General features: G+C 36.6%; 1 protein-coding gene and 1 long non-coding RNA gene across 21 annotated transcripts in view; one reads left to right on the top strand and one right to left on the bottom strand.

Moving 5' to 3' along the window:
- The window catches only part of ift54 (intraflagellar transport 54), a 62,537-nt gene extending 49,592 nt beyond the window's left edge, over nucleotides 1–12,945 (top strand). For 13 of the 20 annotated variants that reach the window (XM_087266236.1, XM_087266237.1, XM_087266240.1 and 10 more), the window contains 2 exons: nucleotides 11,481–11,704; nucleotides 12,156–12,945. In XM_087266236.1, coding sequence (XP_087122362.1) covers nucleotides 11,481–11,704; nucleotides 12,156–12,321 — 390 coding nt within the window. In that variant the 3' untranslated portion in view covers nucleotides 12,322–12,945. 20 annotated transcript variants of the gene reach the window in all.
- On the bottom strand, nucleotides 7,513–11,478 carry LOC141376200 (uncharacterized). The gene is made up of 2 exons (XR_015499880.1): nucleotides 10,676–11,478; nucleotides 7,513–10,442 (listed from the first exon to the last, which is right to left on the bottom strand). It is a non-coding gene; the product is annotated as an uncharacterized LOC141376200 (long non-coding RNA).
- Nucleotides 12,946–22,853: the final 9,908 nt, after the last annotated feature.

Here is a 22,853-nt window from a genome sequence, read left to right on the forward strand (position 1 = left end):
TCACGTGTATATTATTGTAAGATACTTCTCGTAGGGCGTCTTTTTTGTTTTTAGAGTATCGGCCCCTGACAGCAGCTGCGTTTTTGTAAGCTTTTTTTCCTCCCTCCTTCCTTTCCCCTCTTTTGCGCCATCAAATTAGCCTGATGAAGGTTTGCAATGTATAAATAAACCCCATGGCACACAAATGGATGGTTGTTGAGTGAACACCATGCCAGATCGCGCTCTGCAGAACAGGCAGGAAAATAAATAGTCATCCCTTCAGGCCTGTGTCTTTGTAAACATATACCTTTTTGTTGGAAATGTAAAGGAAATGACTCTTGTTGCATTCCTTAACATTTTACCCTCACTGAGAGACGATTGACATCCTGAAGGTTATGGTGCAAATACCACAGTGTGGGTCTCTGATGTCTGATAGTGTAATTGGTTGCATTTTAACCTGTCATTTCTGTCTTACGCTGACTGGTTGTCATAAATCCGACTGTCATGCACTGTGGTGATCCGTTTAGCATGCAAGTGCACAACGGTGATCTCAGCGGCGACCCCGCTGGGGCCGAACTGACCCTTCCATCCTGTGTACACCACTCCGCCTCTTTGCACTTCACTTCATCCCAGCTATTTTTATGATGTTGCTGGACGGGGCCCATGTTTTCCCTAAGGAGGAAACCTTTAAACATTGCTAAACAATTAATCTTTCCCCTTTGAGTTCGTGTTGGACCCACCATGTAGAAGGCTGCCTCAAAAGGACTTTACCAATGAAGCCACAATGCATAATAAATGGTTTACCACCCATCACAGTTATTTAAATCAATTATTCATTCATTCATCCTTTGGCTTAGTCCCTTTATTCATCAGGGGTCACCACAACAAAATGAACTGCCAACTTATTCAGCATGGGTTTTACACAGCATATGCCTTTCCAGCTGCAACCCAGTACTGGGAAACAACCATACACACTAAATTACACATACACTATGGCCAATTTAGTTTATTTGGTTCACCTATAACGTATGTCTTTGGACTGTGGGGGAAACTGGAGCACCCGGAGAAAACCCACGCCAACACGGGGGGAAACATGCACACTCCACACAGAAATGCCAACTGGCCCAGCTGGGACTCGAACCAGCGACCTTCTTGTTTTCAGGTGACTGTGCTATCCACTGACCCACCATGTTGCTTAAATAAAATATGTAAAGATTATCTGCATTTCGATCATTTCATGTTCTTATGTATATTAAACAGAAATGCAACTGCAGCTTCTCACTAAGTCCCAGAATGTTTTAAATTAAAGTTTAAATAGTATCCTCTTTTCTTTCTTTTTAAAGGTCTGACATCACTTGCCATCATTTTTAGGCTTAAATGCTCTACCAGATACCAAAAGCAAACAATCCACCACTATGAAAAATTGGGATCCTAAATTTTATTATCCATAGAAAAATCCCTAATGACTAGACAGCGATTTGTGTTTTATAAATCTCAATTGTATTTTAGGTATTTTCGATTGAAAGAAATGAAAGATTGAACCGGAAAATAGTTTTCCTTATGTCAACTTAAGCATATATCCAATATACTGACTTCCAATCAGATTGTAAAGTACAGTGCATCCAGATAGTATCCATAGCGCAGAACTTTTTCCACAATTTTTCATGTTACAGCCTTATTCCATAATGGATAAAATTCGAGAATTTTCTCAAAATTCTACACACAATACCCCATAATGACAATGTGAAAATTTTTTTTTTTAAATTGTTGCAAATTTATTACAAATAAAAAAGCTGAAAAATCACATGTAGTGTAAGTAAGTATTCACAGCCTTTGCTGTGAAGCTCTAAATTGAGCTCAGGTATATTCTGTTTCCACTGATCATTCTTGAGATGTTACAGCAGTTTAATTGGAGTTCACCTGTGGTAAATTCAGTTGATTGGACATGATTTGAAAAGGCATACGGTCCCAGGGTTGACAGTGCATGTCAAAGCACAAACCAAGCATGAAGACAAAGGAATTGTCTGTAGACCTTCAAACAGGATTGTCTCGAGACACAGGGCTGGGGAAGGTTACAGAAACATTTCTGCAGCTCTGAAATGTTTAGAACATTTGGAACCACCAAGACTCTTCCTAGAGCTGACCAGCCATCTACAACTTTACAGAAGGACAACCATCTGTGCAGCAACCCACCAATCAGGCCTGTATGGTAGAGTGGCCAGACAGAAGACACTCCCCGCCTGGAATTTGGCAAAATGACTCTCAGACCATAAGAAACAAAATCCTCTGGTCTGATGAGAATAAAATTGTACTCTTGGAGTGAATGCCTGGCGTTACGTTTGGAGAAAACCAGGCACCGCTCATCAACAGGCTAAAATCATCCCTACAGTGAAGCATGGTATTGGCAGCATCATGCTGTGTGGATGTATTTCAGAAGCAGGAACTGGAAGACTAGTCAGGATAGAGGGCAAGATGAATGCAGCAATGTACAGAGAGATCCTGAATGAAAACTGCTTCCAAGTGCTCTTGACCTCAGACTAGGGTGACAGTTCATATTCCAGCAGGACAATGACCCAAAGCACGCCGCCAAAATATCAATGGACTATTTTCAAAACAATTTGGTGAATGTCCTTGAGTGGCCCAGCCAGAGCCTAGACCTAAATCCTATTAAACATCTCTGGAGACATCTGAAAATGGCTGTACACATACGCTTCCCATCCAACCTGATTGTAGGAGCCATTTGGCAACTGTTCATTGTTCCACTAGGCTCTCTAAACAGGCTTTATAAGTGGGAACGAACATTCAGGTAACAGGTGTTGCTTGACGGAAGGGAGCACATACAGTTTTGACCACACACTTTCAAACACACACACGCACACTCACGAGCATTCACACAGAGAGACACACACACTTACACACAAACAAATGCACACACATAGCCATATACACACACACATACGCACACACATTCATTCAGGCTTTAGCGTGACGGTTTGTTTTGTTTGTAAGTCACGATATGTGGCAGTGTTTGACTTTTACGAATGGAAACTTACCTGGAAGGAAGTTTGTGAACTATTGGAGTTTGCAACTGCATTAAACCTAAATATCTACGGAAACAAGTAAGACTGTTCATTTCATTGACACTTCATCAGCCAGAGGACAGTGTGCGTCAGCTGGGTGCCTGTCTAACAACATCTCAGGGACTTCAAGCAATAGGCTTAGCCTCTACACTGATAGAGCTTGAGAGGTACTGCAAAGAGGAATGGGCAAAAATTCCCAAAGACAGGTTTACCAAGCTTGTGGCATCATATTCAAAAAGACTTTCAAAAAGGCTGTAATTGCTGCCAAATGTGCATCAACAAAGTATTGAGCAGAGGCTGTGATTGCTTATATACATATGATTTTCCAGGTTTTTTATTTTTAATAAATCTACAATTTTTTTTCACATTTTTATTATGGGGTGTTGTGTGTAGAATATTCAGGAAATACTTGAATTAAATTCATTTTGGAACAAGGCTGTAACATAAAAAATGTAGAAAGAGAGAAGCGCTATGAAGACTTTCCAGATGCACTGTATATTTTCTGATAAAAATGTGTTGAATACTTATTTCTCCCACTTTATATATAAGAGTAGAATTTTCAATTTAGGTTTCACACATGTTGTGGATGAAACAGCTCTCTGTTCAGTTCATATGGAGCAAGCACTGTTTTTATTTGTTTAAATTTGTCATGATTGTCAACCAGAAAAAAAAAAACCCATTAAATGTTACAAATCACTTTTGAATTCAAAAGTTTCAGATTCACAGGGCTGCAACACAGCAGCACAGTAAATGCTTCTCAAGTTGATCATTCTCAGGAGAGATGCGAGGATTTTCTTTGCCAGAGCTCTTGTTTGAAGAATGCCGCTCTGCTTCTTTTTTTGTAGTTTTTAAATTAGCACTCTATAAATCACGCACTTTGCATGCATTTCTTCATTAAGTAAATTAGCCTTGCAGCTGAAGCCTTAGATCCACATAGCAGGTTAATGAGGCGTCCTGATATAAGTGTCTTCATCCCAGTACATCAGCGTCTCTGGAAGCCACCTGCCCCGAGCATACCGACTCACCGTCCCGCTTGTGTCACAGTCTGAGATAATGGGAAAACCTGTCCTCAGCTGCCTCATGCAAAACAAATATTTTTCTTAGGTCGGGCAGAAGAGAAGGGAAAATGAGCACCGCTATAAACGATTGATTTATGTCCTGTGAGACAGAAATCTGTAGTTTTTCTTTTCTTTTGACTGAGGTGCAGGAGAACAGCAAACAGAGCGAATCCGGCCTGGTCTTCGCGCTCCACGAACAGTGAGCTGAATGTGCAGGCCGGTGTTTGTGTAGGGAAGGGTGTTTAGGGGCCAAAGAAACCACCCACATTGCAGACAACTTTTAGACATTTCAATTCGAACACACTTGTAAACCACAGAGCGAGTGAGAGAGAGAGAGAAAGAGAGAGAGAGAAAGAGAGAGAGAGACAGAGGGGGAAAAATGACTTTCTTCTCAAACGTTTGTTAGAGTATAGTGGCGTAGTTAACCTTTGAAGTGTTTGCAATGTAGTTACCGGACTCTGTAAAGTTGTAACAATAAACTTTTGGTTTCAAAACACAGATGATTAGAGACTGACTTCTTACCAAAATATTTTCAGATTACAAACATAAATAGTGTATGTCTATCTAGGGCAGGGTGATAGAGGTTGATAAATGTAGCACTGGGTGATTATAGCTTTTTGTAAATAAAGAAAGTAGGATTTTTTAATGTTCATAATGCTGTACTTCATTGTATATTGCTCACCATGCATGTGCTTTTTTATTTTAGAGGACATATATTTTTGTATATTAATTTTTTTTAAATATAAATTGCACGCTCCAGTTTCACAGTGCACACCAGTAAAATGTCATTCAGTGTAGCAATAGTATAAGTGCCAAAAATCAGACATTCGTCACAGCAAGAATTATTTGAGATATTAACAGTCTATGTAAGGATCACAGTCCAGCCTAAAAATACATATTGATCAGGGCTTAAAATATTCATACTTTGCCAATATCATTCAAATCACACCAGGCTTTACCTATTTAGTAGCAAGACTTGTTAATAATTTACTTTTTAATCAATTTCTATATTTAAAAAACACAGGCCAGAATAAGATTTTTTTTTTACATATAGATTTTATTCTGAACAGTGTTCACTCACATTTTGAATACATCAGTTGATTTGAAACTTGCTTTGTTTGTATATAAAAAAATATTTTAGCAAAATGAATTTGAAACAAATGACACACACACACACACACACATATATATATATATATATATATATATATATATATATATATATATATATATATATATATATATTAGGAGTGGGACAATTTACAAAATTGTCAGTTCAGTTTGTATCACAGTTCTGTGGTCACGAGTTTTAGTTTGATTTGGCTTATTTTTGTAATATATATATATATATATATATATATATATATATATATAGACCTTTTTTTTGGCTGCTGCATGGAGGACGCCACAACGACCAGCGTCTTCCGGTAGAATGGTTAGAACTTTCGTTTACAATAGGTAATTTGCGCTCCAAAAATAGGTTTCATAGTGTTTTTGTGACACACAACTTAGAAATGTGTCTGTTAAAGCCGTCATAATCTGTCAGATTTGGTTTATGCGCATCAGAGATACGGAAAAATGTTCTCCTAGTTCACATGTCTGCCGTCTTAAATACAGTGTGTGTGTGTGTTCCCAGCACACACACACACACACACACATGCACGCAATACTTCACTGCATTATAGAGCAAACCAGATTACTGGCATGAAGCTTAACAGGTATGCAAGTCATGCAATTTACAAAAATGATCAATGAAAGTCTGTTATTGATACTCTGCTGGCTGATTTGCTGTTCATTCTAATCGCGAGCCGTTTATGCTTCATTTCGTGTCGTGTTTTTCTGTTATTTCGAAATGACTATAGCCTATATTTTCACTTTGTCACAGTTATTAAATCAGTGTGTTAGTGGGACAGTACAGGCTGTGTGTGTGTCAAACATTTTGGTGAATTACATTTGTTTGGGTTGGTTATATATTTGAAAGAAAGAGAAACTGTTGACTTTAGCGTTGGCAAGGCTTCATTTAAACGGCAGAAGATGATGTCTGACAACGAGGGGAACATGCCTCACAGCAGCTGTTTACTATCCTATTAGATCGCTTTTCTTTAAATAATCAGTCCAGGAGGTGGTGCTGATTGATAACAGTATTAGTTATCATGATAATTATTATTGATAATAATTATTGTTATTATTAGTAGATGATAAAAGCCGGTGAAATAGATTAAAACTATCGTATCAAAGCTGTCCGAATGTGACTGTTTACACATCAGCTGCATAATCGCTGGCATAATCATGTGTATTAAAATGAAAATTAATTACAGTCTCACAATCCTTTTCTAAGAGGAACTATTTTCTTCCACCATTCACTCACGTCTACAGCTGACATCAGAACAGAAGAAATTGTTTCCACTTGACAAACGTCACTTTAGAGCTAATATTTGAATAATTCTCTAGCATAATGTCTAAAGCAGTGGTCACCAAACTTGTTCCTGGAGGGCCAGTGTCCTGGAAATTTTAGCTCCAACCCTAATCAAACACACCTGAACAAGCTGATCAAGGTCTTACTTGGTATACTTGAAACATCCAGGCAGGTGTGCTAAAGTTGGAGCTAAATCCTGCAGGGACACCGGCCCTCCAGGACCGAGATTGGTGACCCCTGGTCTAAAGTGATGACAAAACAGCTGATTTTGCTCAAATTTTAAAATTATAAGATACAACGGCATGAAATGCCATCAGTCTACAGAGATTTCCCAATATTTCTCTGTTGCAATCGGGAGATCACCATAATTAAACTCAAAAAAGCCAAAGCAAAGCAAACACTACCACATTACTGTTGTGTTTGCAATAAGAAAAAAACACTAAACACATGCGTGCATTTCTTTTTTTCTGTTTACTGAAATAAAACAGGAGATGCATTAGAAAAAGATAACTCCGCATTTAAGACTTTAGGATGAGTCCTATCTCACACTCAACACACTGCAATTACTATGGTATAAATACAGCACTACAGCATACAAGAGAGAGAGAGATCGACTTAGAAAGTTACTTACCCGTTTAATAATGATTTGATCAGGTGTAGTTTAAAATTACGCAGGTTTTTCCCCCTCTACGGGCTTATTATGCTGTGTCTGTTGCCATCTTGTGGATGGACAGTGTGAAGTCTTTCATCATTTTTAAAAATGAAATTAGTCAGAGATGTTTTTAAACCAGCATGTTGAGAGAAATACTGTTTCAACACTAGTAATATTATGCTTAAGTGTGTTATAAAATGCTTATTACAATAATCCAGCTTTATTTGCAAAATGGCTTTCTTGTATCTCACCCAACAATTCATTGTTCATACTGTATTTCTGTAAACATAGCCTTTATATTCAGCACAACATTTGAGGACATTATGCAAGGCTTAGTCTGTTTTGAGGTTTCTAGCCATTGTATTGCCATGTAGCTCATGCTTGATGTCTTAGAATGTAAAATGTTGGTGTTTATGGCCGTAACGACACAAACTGCTTGAATAGTTTAGCCTGAATGAGGTAAATGTAAAGTAGTCGTCACCAAATACTGTTGTAAAATAACTTCACTGCCATAGCCTGTTACTAAAATAAACAAAGTCACGTCTTGCGTGAGGGTGTGTGTGTGAGTGGAATGGAGGCAGTAAGAATAAAGCCTGTTTGGCCTGATGCCACACACAGCCTGTGGCCCCAGCTGAGTAAATAGACACGGGCCCAGTGTGCCAGGGGGGCCTTCAAGTGCTCGACTGAAGGGTGACTGAGGCAGATCTGGACCCCCCAACCACACCGCATACAGAGGAGGCCTTCACTAACCACTCACTCACATTATGGATCCCATGTCTCTTTCGTTTTGATCTTTATATACATTGCCAGGTTTGTATAATTCCTGCCTTGAAATTCTAAACATTTGTAGCCTTGACATTGAAAACCACTAAATGCAGACTTCTCCCTGGTGCTTTTCCCCCCTAAAGTATATTGTTGGTAGGTATAGATTTCCTCTAACCTCGTTTATAGCATTCATACGAAGTGCTCCCTTATGGGAGTGACTTCTCAATAGTGGTTTTTCAGTCACAAGCTTCATTTATTGAGATGTTTGAGAATCAGGGGAAGTGATTTTCTCTAAAAACTCTTAAGGCCCTGGTGCACCAAAGCTGATGGTCAGGTGTTCAGCACTTGTCAGATGCTATTGGTGGCTTGTTGTCGAAAAGCAAAAATGATAAAAGCAAGCAAAAAACTAACAAAAAAAAAGTCAAGTGGCCACACATTGATGTTTGTTCTAATTTTAATTCTGTCTTACCAACATGTTCAAATATTCAATTATCTTTATAAGGTGTCTTGAAGACTTGAGACCGTTAATCAAGACATTATTATGAGTCAGTTTGGTAACACTTTACTTGAAGAGGTGTTCATTAGACTGTCGTGCAACCTTTATAATCGTGACACGTTAGTGAGATTTTATTCATCCTTATGACAACTGTTATTAAGTGTCATTTGCTCAGTTATGTATTTTTAAATTCAAAGATGACATTGTTTGTTATGACAACCTGACATAAACAAACGTCTTCAACTTTGTCATGACAACTTTACATTACCAAGACAACATATCTTTCATAAATCTATCATAAACATGATTGTCATGAGACTATTCTAATTGTGTTATAAATATTTTTCTGATCACGCTTTTCAGTGGAACAAACATTTTGTCATTAAAATGTCTCATTAAAAGTGTCATTGAGTGTCAAATAATTTATAAAATGAGTCGTTGATATTTAATGACAATTTAATGACAAATTCAGCTTGTACCACTGTATTTAAGCTCCAAAAAATATTAATGACGCTGTTAAAAAAATCCATGACACATATTTTCTTTATGACTTCATGACAATTATGTTTGTGACAGATTTATGACATGCTTTGTTGTTTTAGTTTCTAGTATTTCCTAGTATTTTTCTTTTGCAATCGGGATATCACAATAATTAACCCCAAACGAGCCAAGGCAAAGCGAACACTACCAAATTACCATTGTATAAATACAGCACTACAACATACAAAAGAGAGAGATTGACTTAGAGTGTCACTTACCTGATTTATAATGATTTGATCAGCTGTAGTTTGAAATTTCGCAGTTATTTTTCTCTTCTGAGCTCTTATTATGCAGTCTCTGTCGCCATCTTTTGGCGAAACGTCAACCGTCTTTGCTCGGTTCAGTATGACAGGCTAATGGATGACGACACGCTGAATCTCTGAAATTAAAAATATATAAAATAGACACTATTCTTATACATAAACTGCATAGATGCAATCTAAACTACTATTTACTCTGCTAAAAAAGCTTCAAAAGTACAGTATGTTGTTCAACAGCTGCAATATTTGTCAAGCTGTAGTGAGTTTATTGATCTGCAGTCACTCTATGTTGCCGGAGTAATACGGAAGGGTGAAGAGACTGTACAAGTGCTGATATTGCAGAATATTGCATGGCTATCAGCCAGTGTCGAGAACCACACAGAACAAATTTTCATGCCCAGCCACGACTCAGGACACTGTTCATATTTCTGCCGCGCCACAGAGCGCTATCTAAATACTAGCATTTTAAATAACATGCGAATGTGCACGTCTGGTGTGCTGTGTCGCGGTTCTGAGCGGCGCATCCGGTGACTCAAAGTTAATTCAGTGTGCAAGGTTATTAGTCTCTGTGTACAAGCTCGGAACTTTAAACTAGCACACAGTTGGCTGTAAAACTATACAAAGACACAAATGATTTTGTAGTCTCTTTTGTAGTCATACATGTACAGCTGAATGCTGGTCCTCTCAATCATGTTGCTTTTCTCTGTTTGCGAGTCGGGGAGCTCTTGTTTCCGCCCCCTTGTTACGTTGGGCGGGAAGTCGAAACTAATTTTCAAGTGAAGCAACACACCCCTAAAACAACGAGCTGTGTACATCTCCCTAAAATGACACTTTTTAACACATTATAATAAAAAATCTAAACTGTGTTTTGAACTGAACCTAAACTGGCACACTCAAAAGAACCATAATATTAATATTAAATCTTTAAAAAAGGGGTAAACTAGGTGCCCTTTAAACAACTCGGGACCATTGCTGTCTATGAGTGGTTAAAGAGCTCTCGGATTTTATCTAAAGTATCTTAATTTGTGTTATGAAAAAGAAAAAAGGTCTCAGATAACTAAAATAAGATGAGTGTGAGGTACTGATGATAATAATAATAATAATTCCTTGCATGTATATAGTGCCTTTCTAGACACTCAAAGCGTTTTACACAATGGGGGGAATCTCTTCATCCACCACCAGTGTGCAGCAGCCACCTGGATGATCTGACTGTACCAAATTGTAAACTATTTTTCATTGATCTAAAACTTTTTAATGATTCCCTCACTGCTATACAAAGTAATACCAAAGCTATTAAGACATCTCAACTACTGGAAAAAATACTTAATGTACACGATTAATTTTTGTTGTTAATTCCATTGTATACTGTTTTATGTATAACTCTGTACATCCCTGTTTGTTCAATAAAAAAAAAAAAAAAAAAAGCCACCTGGATGATGCGACGGCAGCCATATTGCGCCAGACCGCACACCACACAGCAGCTGATTGGTGGAAAGGAGACAATGGAGTGATGAAGCCAATTATGATATGGGGATGGTTAGGAGGCCATGATGGACAGAAGCCAGTGGGCAAATTTGGCCAGGATGCCAGAGTTAAACCCCTACACTTTTTCAAAGGACTGCCTGGGATTTTTAACTACCACAGAGAGTCAGGACCTCGATTTAAAAATCCATCCCAGCCCTGCCTTGCTTCAGTGGGTGACTATGTGAGAGTTGCAGAGAGCTAGCTGCAGGCTGATAAATAATGCAATTGTTGACTGAATTAAACCTTTCATTTCACAAATACAGACAAAACAAATTGGGAATGCACATCTAAATATGATTCTTTTCATTATTTAACCACGTAATTTAAGTATTTAAAAACAATGTTATCATGGGCTGCTCATGTAAAAAGATCACCATACTGGACATAACATATATTCATATAATCCATGTGCAGTCTTAGCGATTTAATAGTCCTGTTAAACCATATTGCCTTATGGAAATGCTGAAAAAGCTTGAAAACGCATCTAAAATGTGCTTGAAACATGCTAACATTAGACTTAAAAAAAAAAAAAAAAGTCACAGCTTCAAGTACATTTTTTTTGACAAAATAAATGGCAGTGAATTGGATAGAAGTAAGTTGTTAAGTCGTTCATCCATCATCCTTTCCACACTGACAGAAGAAACTAAAAAAAAAATACAGGAATTTTGACATTGTTTGACTACTATTATTTGTGGCTCCGTATTTTCCAGGACCGGTCGCTGGTGTCGGAGGCGTCTCGTAAGAAGGAGCGTGAACTGGTGGCAAGGGAGATCGAGCGTCTGCGTTCCTCCATACAGACGGTGTGCCGAAGCGCTCTGCCTCTGGGAAAGATCATGGACTACATTCAGGAGGATATGGACTCCATGCAGAACGAACTGCAGAGCTGGCGAAGAGAGAACAAGGAGAATGCACAGGCTCTGCTGCAGGAACAGAGGTGCACATTCATATTGTTCACAAAAAGACTTGAGGCTGTAATTGCTGCCAAAGGTGCATCAACAAAGTATTGAGCAAAGGCTGTGAATGCTTATGAGCATGTGATTTTTAGGTTTTTATTTTTAATAAATTTGCAACAATTTAAAATAATCTTTTTTTCACATTGCCATTATGGGGTATTGTGTGCAGAATTTTGAGGAAATAAATAACTTTAATCCAGTTTGGAAATAGGCTGTAACATAAAAAATGTGGAGAAAGTCAAGTGCTATAAATACTTTCCGGATGCACTGTATATTGAAGGATAGTGGCATAGTAAAAAGATTTGAAATCACAATTAATTAATCAGGAGAACAGTCAGAATAACTCTATTTATGCATCTTCATATTTATAATAAGTGTACACATTTTCATAATCCTGTTTTTCTGTGCGAGTCAAACGTTTCTCTGTTTCAGAATCACAGACGGTGTAGTGGAGCCTCTTAAAGTGGAGCTCGCCGAACTGGAGCAGCTAATCAAAGACCAACAGGACAAGATCTGCGCAGTCAAGTCCAACATCCTGAAAAACGAGGAGAAGATCCAGAAGATGGTGTCCAGCATCAGCTTCTCCTCGCAAACGTGAACACAAGACACTTCCCCAATGAAAGCTGAAGCACTGAGCTCTTGTTAACAGACGTGGAGAGACAGCAGAAGGTTACAGGTACAGTCAAGAGTCAAACCTCCACCAAAACCCTTCATGTAAGGTGCCTTCTGTAAGACCGGGAGATCTGTTTGCGCTGGTCCAAACTCACGTCTGCAGTAGATTTGCACTCGTCACTTGCTTGAGAGATAAATGCGTGTGTGGTCACTATACGTTTCCTGTATTTTATTTTTTTAATACGACTCATTTGATCTCCGTTTTCTTATGAGAGAGAGAGATTATAAAAGTATATACAGCTATGGCAAAAATTACAAGACAACTTGATGATTATAGTCAGTAGATTTATTGGTATGGGTTTGAGTAAAATGGTCATATTTGTGTAATATTTAACAGTCTGATCAACTGTTCTTCTAAAGTTCAAATAAAAATACTGACATTTAGAGTTTTAGAATGTTTTTCCTCCCGCAAAATGAAAGGTGGTCAAAATAACAGATCTTTTAAATGATTTATTGTGATTGAGAGTCAGGGTTATTTCAACAAATTCTGCACGTCTCTTCTGAAGTTAAATATATAAAAGTTCAATAAAAGCTAAATATATATCTTGAATGATGGAACTTATTTATTTTTTGCTTTGTTTTTTTGACCAATTGTCATTTTGTGAAAAAAAAAAAAAACATATACATATACAAATTATATACAAATTATATATATATATATATATATAGTCTTGAACTGTTGACCTTTTACCTGCTTATTGTTATTGGAATAATGAGGAAAAAAGACATACCTTGCCATGGAACAGCTTAGGAGCCAATTGTCCCATTACTTTTGGTCCCTTAACAAGTGGGAGGCACATATGGAAACTGTTGTAATTCCTACTCCATTTATCTGATTTGGTTGCAAGTACCCTCAAATTAAAGATGACAGTCTGCAGTTAAAGCACATCTTGATCATTTCATTTTAAATCAATTCTGTTGGTGTACAGAGCCAATAATGTTAGAATTGTTTCAATGTCCCAATCTTTATGGACCTGACTGTGTATATATACAATAAAAGTCAAAAGTTTGGGGTCAGTTTTTTATTTTTTTTATTTTTTTTTTAATTTTGTTCATCAGGGCTGCTTTTATTAAATGTAAGTATAAAATGTTCAATTGTTAAATATGAATATTTCAATTTTAAATAACTGCTTTCTTATTGTATGTATTTGCAAGTAAAAATACCACTCCAGTTATTATTGCTTTTATTACTATTACCATTAATAATAATAATAATTATTATTATTAGAGTGATTTCTGAAGGATCTTGTGACTCTGAAGACTATAGGAATAATGGAATAATAGAAGGAATAATGAAGGAATAATGAAGCTTAACGATCATCTTTACAATCACTGGAATAAATTTTTAAAATAAATTATAAACTACTTTTGAACAGTTTTTCACAATTTTATTATTTGTTCTGTATTTTTGATGAAATAAATGCAGCCTTGGTGAGCTGGAGAAGCTTATTTTAAAATATTTCAAAATCCTACAGAGCCCCAAACATTTGACCGATAGTGTATAAAGTGCAACATTACAATTTTAATTGTAATAAAGAAATTAATTTACAGTTGAGATTTACAGAGTTAAAAGAAAAGGTTTTACTCAAACACATAGCTATAAATCATAAATTGTAAAAAATGTTCTTTCCATATAATGTAACTTTCTGAAGCTGTAAGCAATAGGATTTTACAGACATTAGAATTGCCAAAAATCGGAAATACACTACACTTGCACCTCTGCACTTTGATGAATGAGATAGTAATACAGAACATAATTCATTTGTGTGTGTGTGTGTGTGTGTGTTGTGTGTGTGTGTGTGTGTGTGTGTGTGTGTGTGTGTGTGTGTGTGTGTGTGTGTGTGTGTGTGTGTGTGTGTGTGTGTGTGTGTGTGTGTGTGTGTGTGTGTGTGTGTGTGTGTGTGTGTGTGTGTGTGTGTGTGTGTGTTTGCGTGTGTGTGTGTGTGTGTGTGTGTGTGTGTGTGTGTATATATATACATTTAAAAAAAGGAACAACTCACAAGCTTAAAGGTATAGTTCATACTAAATTGCAAATTCACTGACAATTTACTGACCATCAGGTTATCCAAGATGTAACTGACTTCTTCCCCTCTCCCCCGTAGAACATTAAAGTATAATTCACCCCAACAATTTACTCTGTATTTACTCTCCATAATGTTTCCCTATATATGTTTTCCTTTTTATTGTATGTTGAACACAAAAAATATATTCTAAAGAAAGCTGGAAATTATATTCAACTATGTAAAATAAACTATATTAGAAAAGAAAGGCTATAGAAATCAATGGTTACTGGTTTCCAGCAATTTGCTAAATATGATCTTTTGTGTTCAACAAAAGAAACTCAAACAGGTTTGTGACCAAAACTAAAATTGGTTGAGTTATCCATTTTAAAGAATATTTTTAGCTGAAACTGGTTCTTGGTGATTCATAAAATGCAAGTCAGCGGCTACTGGCACTGTGATGTGAAAAAGGAGCAAATTAAATTAAAACCCATGTCTCCTATAACAAGATATTGACTATATTATACAGGTACGGTGTGCTCCAGACGGTTGTAAATGCAATCAAGACTGTGGAGTTAAGTTTTTGTCTTTAGAAGACTTCAACAAAGTCTTCGTTTTGTTTTGTTTTTTGACTCTCGAAGTGCTTGCAGCCATTGCCTTGCATTTTATAAATCACCAAGAACCACAATTTCAGCTAAAACAATTTTGTACATGAATAAAAAAATTATTTTGGATGTCTTGAGGGTGAGTAAATTAATTTAGAAATATAATGATCGGGTGTACTATGCCTTTAATAAAAGTTTAAGGAAGTAAAAGGAGATTGCATGAATGCTTTGAAATAAAATATATAATTATACCTATTGTGTTCCAATAATGATAAATGTTTAATGTCCAAAACAAATGAAACCGTTTCCAGAGTGCTTTTAAGAGCGTTTTCTACTGCAAACTGAGATCCATGAAGCAATTATTACATTGAAAATATTTATTTTAATAAAAAGGTTGAGAAACTGTGTTAAATGAAGCAATAACACGTCCAATCTGCTCAAGCACATTTTTATAAATCTTATTCTGCACGTATAACCAGTCAAGCTTTATGGATACTGTGGTACTGTACCAGTGTTTAGATAAAGTTCAAATCTAAACCCCACCGGATGTCAAAGTAGAATTGAAATGTAATATACAGATTATTTACGACATCAGTATTATCAGCTGTTGTACACCATGACACGATATACAGTTTGCTATTTATTGAGTGAAATTGACTTTACAGAATTCAATAAAAAAAAAAAAAACATATATATATATATATATATATATATATATATATATATATATATCAGTAAATATATATATATATATATATCAGTAAATATCCATTTACTTTGTAAAAGAGCCGACCATCTACACTGTAAGCGATTTTAAACACGTCCGTACTTTATGCTGTACATTTTGTGTATATGTTGTTTGTATCATAGTTCACAAATGAATATTACTTTTGTAGTGAAGTCTAATAAACAGTTATGTTTCTGTTAAAAGTGTGAATTGTGATTGTTTTATAGTGTTTGCAGTTTGGTAGTTAGAGGTTTATTCAGAACAAATACAAAAAAGCACCCCCTCATCCTTCGAAGAATGCAGCCTCTGAAATGAGACAGCTCATGTATCTCCTCATGTAGCGTGTTGTTAGGACACAGAGTTACAATGTAACCTGCTTACCTAATGTTTACTTTCGTAGCATTTTTATTATTTGCTAATTAATATCCACCTCATGTTGAACTCTGCATCTTCGTCTCATTTCGGAGTCTGCTACTGTCCACCAGAGGTCGCATTTCGGTCAAAGGTGCGTACTTTGAGAGCCTTCCTGACTGAATTAATTGAATACGCTGTTTTCAAGGCAACCCGCTGTGCTGAAATATAATTGGCTAAAGTGGTAGTGGGCGATTTAAGAAAAAACAAAGACAGACGATCCAGCACTTAACACACACATTTTCAAAGCAGAATATCTGACTTTAGTATTGTTTTTCCGATGAACAAGAACCTTTCCTTGGCATGTTTCTTAAATATCTGCAAACATATTATGGTATTTTTTTATGCTTTAGAAGAGTCAAAAGCTTAAATAGAGCACCTTTAAATAGATTGATGAAATAGATAAATAAATAGATTGATGAAAATTAAGTTGTCCCAAAAAACCTCAAGAATTGTTTCGACTCGTTTAAAATAAGTAGTTTGAGCAAACATCATTTTACTGAGTGTAAAAATTCAAAAGAACATCATATTGTCTGAAACACAAATGATCTCACCTTTCATTTTTGTTATTAAATTATTTATTAAAGTTGCTGTATGTAAGTTTTTGATCTAAGAAGTGTTAAGGATATTTAAGAAACATGCCAAGTGAACATATTTAAACTGTTCAAATATTCCGGCGAGATCCCCGATCAGGGGTGCCCCACACATTTAGGGGGCTCTCAGAGACATTATCAAGGGCCCACGACTAATACCCCCATAACCCCACTTTTCACTTTTGTCTGCAAAACCCCCACCCTCTTGGCCACAGCCATATCACCCTGCAGCCGAAGACCGGTTACTCACTGAAGCTAAGCAGGGCTGAGCCTGGTTAGTACCTGGATGGGAGACCACTAGGGAACACTAGGTTGCTGTTGGAAGTGGTGTTAGTGAGGCCAGCAGGGGGCGCTCAACATGTGGTCTGTGAGTCCTAATGCCCCAGTGAAAGTGAAGGGGACACTACACTGTCAGTGGGCGCCGTCTTTCGGATGAGATGTTAAACCGAGGTCCTGACTCTCTGTGGTCATTAAAAATCCCATGGCACTTCTCGTGAAAGAGCAGGGGCAATACCCCGGTGTCCTGGCCAAAGTCCCTCTATCCCAATCATCTCCTTCCACCGAATTAGCTCTATCACTGTCTCTCCACTCCACCAATAGCTGGTGTGTGGTAAGCGCACTGGCGCCGTTGTCCTGTGGCTGCTGTCACATCATCCAAGTGGATGCTGCACACTGGTGGTGGTGTGGAGAGACCCCCCTCATGATTGTGAAGCGCTTTGGGTGAATGACCATACACAATAAATGCACTCTATAAATACACATTACATTTACATTTACCTCTTCATCTGCGACCTCCCACCCCCCACTCTTCACTAGGATCCACATTCCCCCCAAACCAATCCCCTCCGCTCTTCACTTTCATGCGCGATTGTCCAGAATTACAAATAAAATTCCAAATAAAATATTCAGATAAAACATTCTGATAAAAGAATTTAAAACAAGTAATCACGGTCAGCAGCAGGAGCCAAAACGCGTCTTCGTTCACTCAACCAGATACTGAAGATGCGGAAATGAGACCGGTTCAGATTGCACATGAGGTGGATATTAATTAGCAAATAATATAGATATTATTGACGTAAACATTAGGTGAGCAGGTTATATTGTAACCTTGTGTCCTAACAACACGGTACATGAGGAGATTTGCAGTATTTTTTTTTCTTCTTTTTCATTATCTTATAACATTTTAACACATTTTTATCTGTTTTCTCTATTTTTTTATTCTTATTTTTATAATTTTTTATTTTTATTATTTCTTTTCATTTTCTAACACTTGTCTCTTTTATTCTTGTTTATGTAAAGCACTTTAAATTGCCACTGTGTATGAAATGTGCTATATAAATAAACTTGCCTTGCCTAATAAGCAATTTGGCTGTTTGCACCAGACGAAACACCACAGAAATTTAAATACAACCATTCAGAAGCACAGAATAGTGCACTTACTGCACTCCAACAAAATAAGGTTTGTTATTTAATTAATACACATTAAACCTCTTTAACATGATTAGATGTACATGCTGAATCACTCGTATGTGTTGGCTTTCACTGACAGTTCTAAAGGGCAATTACAAATGGTTTATTTTATTTTCAAGATCTAAGGTGAACTATCTGCTGCTGCTTTCTGTAGTATGGCAATACATGTCATGCAAACTGGCATTCAAACTCACGTTATTAGCATTTAACACTGGATGAGGTGTGATCATTGTCAGTTTGTCCTGTTTTACAGCTGCAAGAAATAGAAGTTGTTTCTAATATATCGATTTCAGGTGTTGGTTAGGACAGAAAATCCTTTTGATATTGAGATTATTCCTTCTATCGCGTGCCGTTGCTTTTATTTAGAACACGATTTAAATCAGCCTTAAAGGGCCATGAAACCCCCTCGTTTCAGCAGGGTGTTTTCACACCTCTACTTTGGAAAAAGTCAGAAAAGTGGGCGTGTCCAGCTCTGTTTAGGGGGGAGTGTCGGAGGAACTAAAGTGGGATGGTGTGGGAGTGTCTATTTGGGCGCGTGCGAGTTTCAGTCAAAATACACACACATGAGAAAGTGATGGTGTTTAACCTACATTGACATCTGTAGTCGAATTATTTGCCAAATTATTAAATGTTGGACTTTAACTGCAGTTTGGCTCTTTCATTCAGGGAATTCATTCATGCCCCTCGCGAAAAACGAGATATTTGATTCGAGGAACTGCTCTTAGCGTGTATTTTTCATGCAATGTTTGATACCGCACGGCGAATGAGAGAAAAAAAAACTCTGCATTTCCCGGAAACTTTGATGCACACGGCAGGTAGCGTCAGAAAGCCGCGTGTGTTATTCCGGTCACAAAATGCGGTGCTATGTTTGCACTCAGTGCAATAGTTAACTTAATTCGATACGAACAAACTGAATAAACAAAGAGCACTGGTCGCTCACTTACCAAATCTGTAGAGACAGGACAATCACCAGCAACTAGAGCCGCGTCTTTATGAAGAGAAGACTAACGTTACAAGCGAATCCGGATTTCAGCGTTTGCAGATGAGAACAGCTCTCAGGTAAACAATGTTCCTCCTTAGGCACGTAAGTTATTGTTGTCGAGCGTCGCATACACTGTTAATCCACACGTGATCCAGCTGAGCTCTCACAGAGAGAAAATAAAAACGAAACTTAATGGCAGCAAACTATAAAAGCAACACTTCACGCTTGTTTTGCCAACACAACGTGGCGTCTCTGTGGTGTAAACACAATGACACTAATGAATATTAATAAAGTTGCACAATAGAGCGCGCTGATTGGTTTGAACCAAGCCTTACTCATGCATTAATGCAACACACTGTAAATAACAGTGCAAAAATGCACAGCTGTAAATAACGCAAAAACAACCAATTTACACTTTTTAGTGAAATATAGGTGTCCTAATAGTATTTTTAGCAGTGTGGGACACATATACGACTGTCAACAGCTCAAAAAATGTGTTTTGGTGTTTCGTGACCCTTTAAGGCTTGACAGTCAGGCTTGCTCCAGTTGATATCGTCAATCTGGCAACCTGCGCTTGTATTTTGAATCAGATGTGCAAAACCTAGTTCATCCACTGGGTGTCAAACTTACATCCTGCACCTTTAAAATAAATGCCGACCCCAAAGGAATATGATTATATGAAACAAAAAGGTGTTAAAAACTCTTAATAATACTGCTATTTTGTTTATTCAATCACTTAAATCAAATGTATTGTATTCAAATGCATCGCAATGTGGGATGTACAATAAACTTGAACCGTGTTCCCAATTTACACACAGAGACTGAACACAGCTATTTCTTTCCAGTTTGTTTGGTGGCGCCAGTGACTTAAAAAATTGCGCACGTCACCTTTGAGTAAACATTGCGACATTTTTAACGACTGTTTTGAATTGCGTTTCAGAGCTGCGATAAACATGCCAAGCCAATGAGTTTTTGATGAGTTCACAAAGAGGCCTGGACGTGTTTAACGTGTCACACCACGCTTCGGAAAAGCCGAGCATGTGGGACAGAGCGAAAACAGCGAATAACATTTTAAAAGCCTGTATCAGCACATCAGTTTTGATTTTTAGTCTGGCAGAGCTTGAAACAGCTGCAGCGCAGGCTCACACACACACTTCATCGTCTGTTGAGTAAGTTGACCGGGCCATTGAAGATCAGGATTTTGAGGCCCTCGAAAAACCTGGGCACCTGCTTGAGATCCCTGAGCGAACGTTTGGATTAGTTCGGTGTGTGCCCTGAGGGGCTCTTTTGTCTGAATGTTCTCCTGCTGTGGCCCCTGGAGAAAACACCAGCCAGAGTTTCCTTGGGACTGTCAGAAGTCATTGTGATTCTTTAGCAAGAAGACCAGTGAACAGGTGGACTTGTGTTGTTCGCTTTCATACATTAAATGGTCTTTTGTAATAACAAACCCTTTTTTATGCCTTATTAGTGGGGGTCAAAAGAAACTAAATGCACCATAACCGGCAAGATAAACGATCCATGATTTAACAAGATACTTTTTTCTTCTGAAAAGTGAAACTTAGTTCATTATTATTGTTGCTTATACTTTAAATTTACACAGTTGAGTTTTACATTTTTTGTAATCCATTTACAATTAGCTTAGCTTAGCATATATAATTAAATCGGATTAGACCATTAGCATCTTTCTAAAAAAAAAAAAAAAGGTTGGATAATTTTTCTATTTAAAGCTTGACTCTTCTGTAGTTACATTGTGTACTAAGACTAATGGAAAATGAAAAGTTGCCATTTTTTAAGTTGATGTGGCCTGGAACTGCACTGAACAATGATTCACTGATTTACTATTTTTGTTTTTTTAAGGTAAGTGGTTGTAAACAATTTATATGGACTGACTGTTTTTGCTTCTACTTTGCTTACTTGCTTGCTTTACAGTTCCAATAAATCAATATATTTTTTTATCCTAATATTATCAATATGTAGGTCTTAAAGGAACTCTCCACCTTCATTTGGAAATAGGCTTATTTTAAAAGTGACCTAGAGTTAAACAGTTGTGTTTTACCATTTTTTAATCAATTCATTTTAGTTTAGCTTAGCATAAATAATTGAATCGGATTAGACCATTAGCATCTTGCTTAAAAAAAAAAAAGTTGGATAATTTCCTATTTAAAGTTTGACTCTTCTGTAGTTACATTGTGTACTAAAACTAATAAAAAAATGAAAAGTTGCCATTTTGTAGGTTGATGTGGCCAGGAACTGCACTGAACAGTGCTTCACTGGATTTACAATTTTTGTTTTTTTAAGGTAAGTGGTTGTACACAATTTATATGGACGACTGTTTTTGCTTCTACTTTGCTTACTTGCTTGCTTTAAAGTTCCGATAAATCAATATATTTTTTATCCTAATATTATCAATATGTAAGTCTTAAAGGAACTCTCCACCTTCATTTGGAAATAGGCTTATTTTAAAAGTGACCTAGAGTTAAACAGTTGTGTTTTACCATTTTTTAATCAATTCATTTTAGTTTAGCTTAGCATATATAATTGAATCGGATTAGACCATTAGCATCTTGCTTAAAAAAAAAAAAAGTTGGATAATTTTCCTATTTAAAGCTTGACTCTTCTGTAGTTACATTGTGTACTAAGACTAATAAAAAATGAAAAGTTGCCATTTTCTAGGTTGATGTGGCCTGGAACTGCACTGAACAATGATTCACTGGATTTACAATTTTTGTTTTTTTAAGGTAAGTGGTTGTAAACAATTTATATGGACTGACTGTTTTTGCTTCTACTTTGCTTACTTGCTTGCTTTAAAGTTCCGATAAATCAATATATTTTTTTATCCTATTATCAATATGTAGGTCTTAAAGGAACTCTCCACCTTCATTTGGAAATAGGCTTATTTTAAAAGTGACCTAGAGCTAAACAGTTGTGTTTTACCATTTTTTAATCAATTAATTTTAGTTTAGCTTAGCATATATGATTGAATCGGATTAGACCATTAGCATCCTGCTAAAAAAAGTTTAGATCATTTTCCTATGCTTGCTGCCCTACATTTTTTTGTTGAATCAAATTAACTTTTTAAGTTTTTTCAACTTACATCGATCACACTGACTAAAAATGTTAAGATACTTAAGTCCTGATAAAATCAAGATTGCATTTTTATTATTATTAATATGTTTGTCTTAAAGCAACACTTACCCTTTATTTGGAAATAAAACTCATTTTACAAGTTCACTAGAGTTACAAGTTGAGTTTTACCAGCTTAGCTTAGCTTTTGAACCATTAGCATCTTGCTAAAAAAAAAAAAGGTTAATAATTTTCCTATTTAAAGCTTGACTCTTCTGTCACATTGTTTTTTAAGACTGTTGGAAAATGAAAAGTTGGAACTACACTAAATTCATTGTATTTACAAATTTTTTTTGAAGGCAAGTGGTTGCACACAATTTATATGGGCTGTCAGAAGAAACTAAATGCATCATAACATAAAATTTGTCCACAGGCTTTTGTCAATATGTTAGTCTTAAAGGAACACTCCCCCTTTATTGATAAATAGGCCCATTTTACAAATTCCCTAGAGTTAAACAACTGAGTTTTACCATTTTTCTTATCCATTCACTTTTAGCTTAGCATAAACAATTGAATCAGATTAGACCATTAGCATCTCTCAAAAAAA

This window comes from Danio rerio, chromosome 9, assembly GCF_052040795.2.
Source record: "Danio rerio strain M-AB ecotype USA chromosome 9, GRCz13ab, whole genome shotgun sequence".
In the NCBI taxonomy this organism is placed as follows: domain Eukaryota; kingdom Metazoa; phylum Chordata; class Actinopteri; order Cypriniformes; family Danionidae; genus Danio; species Danio rerio.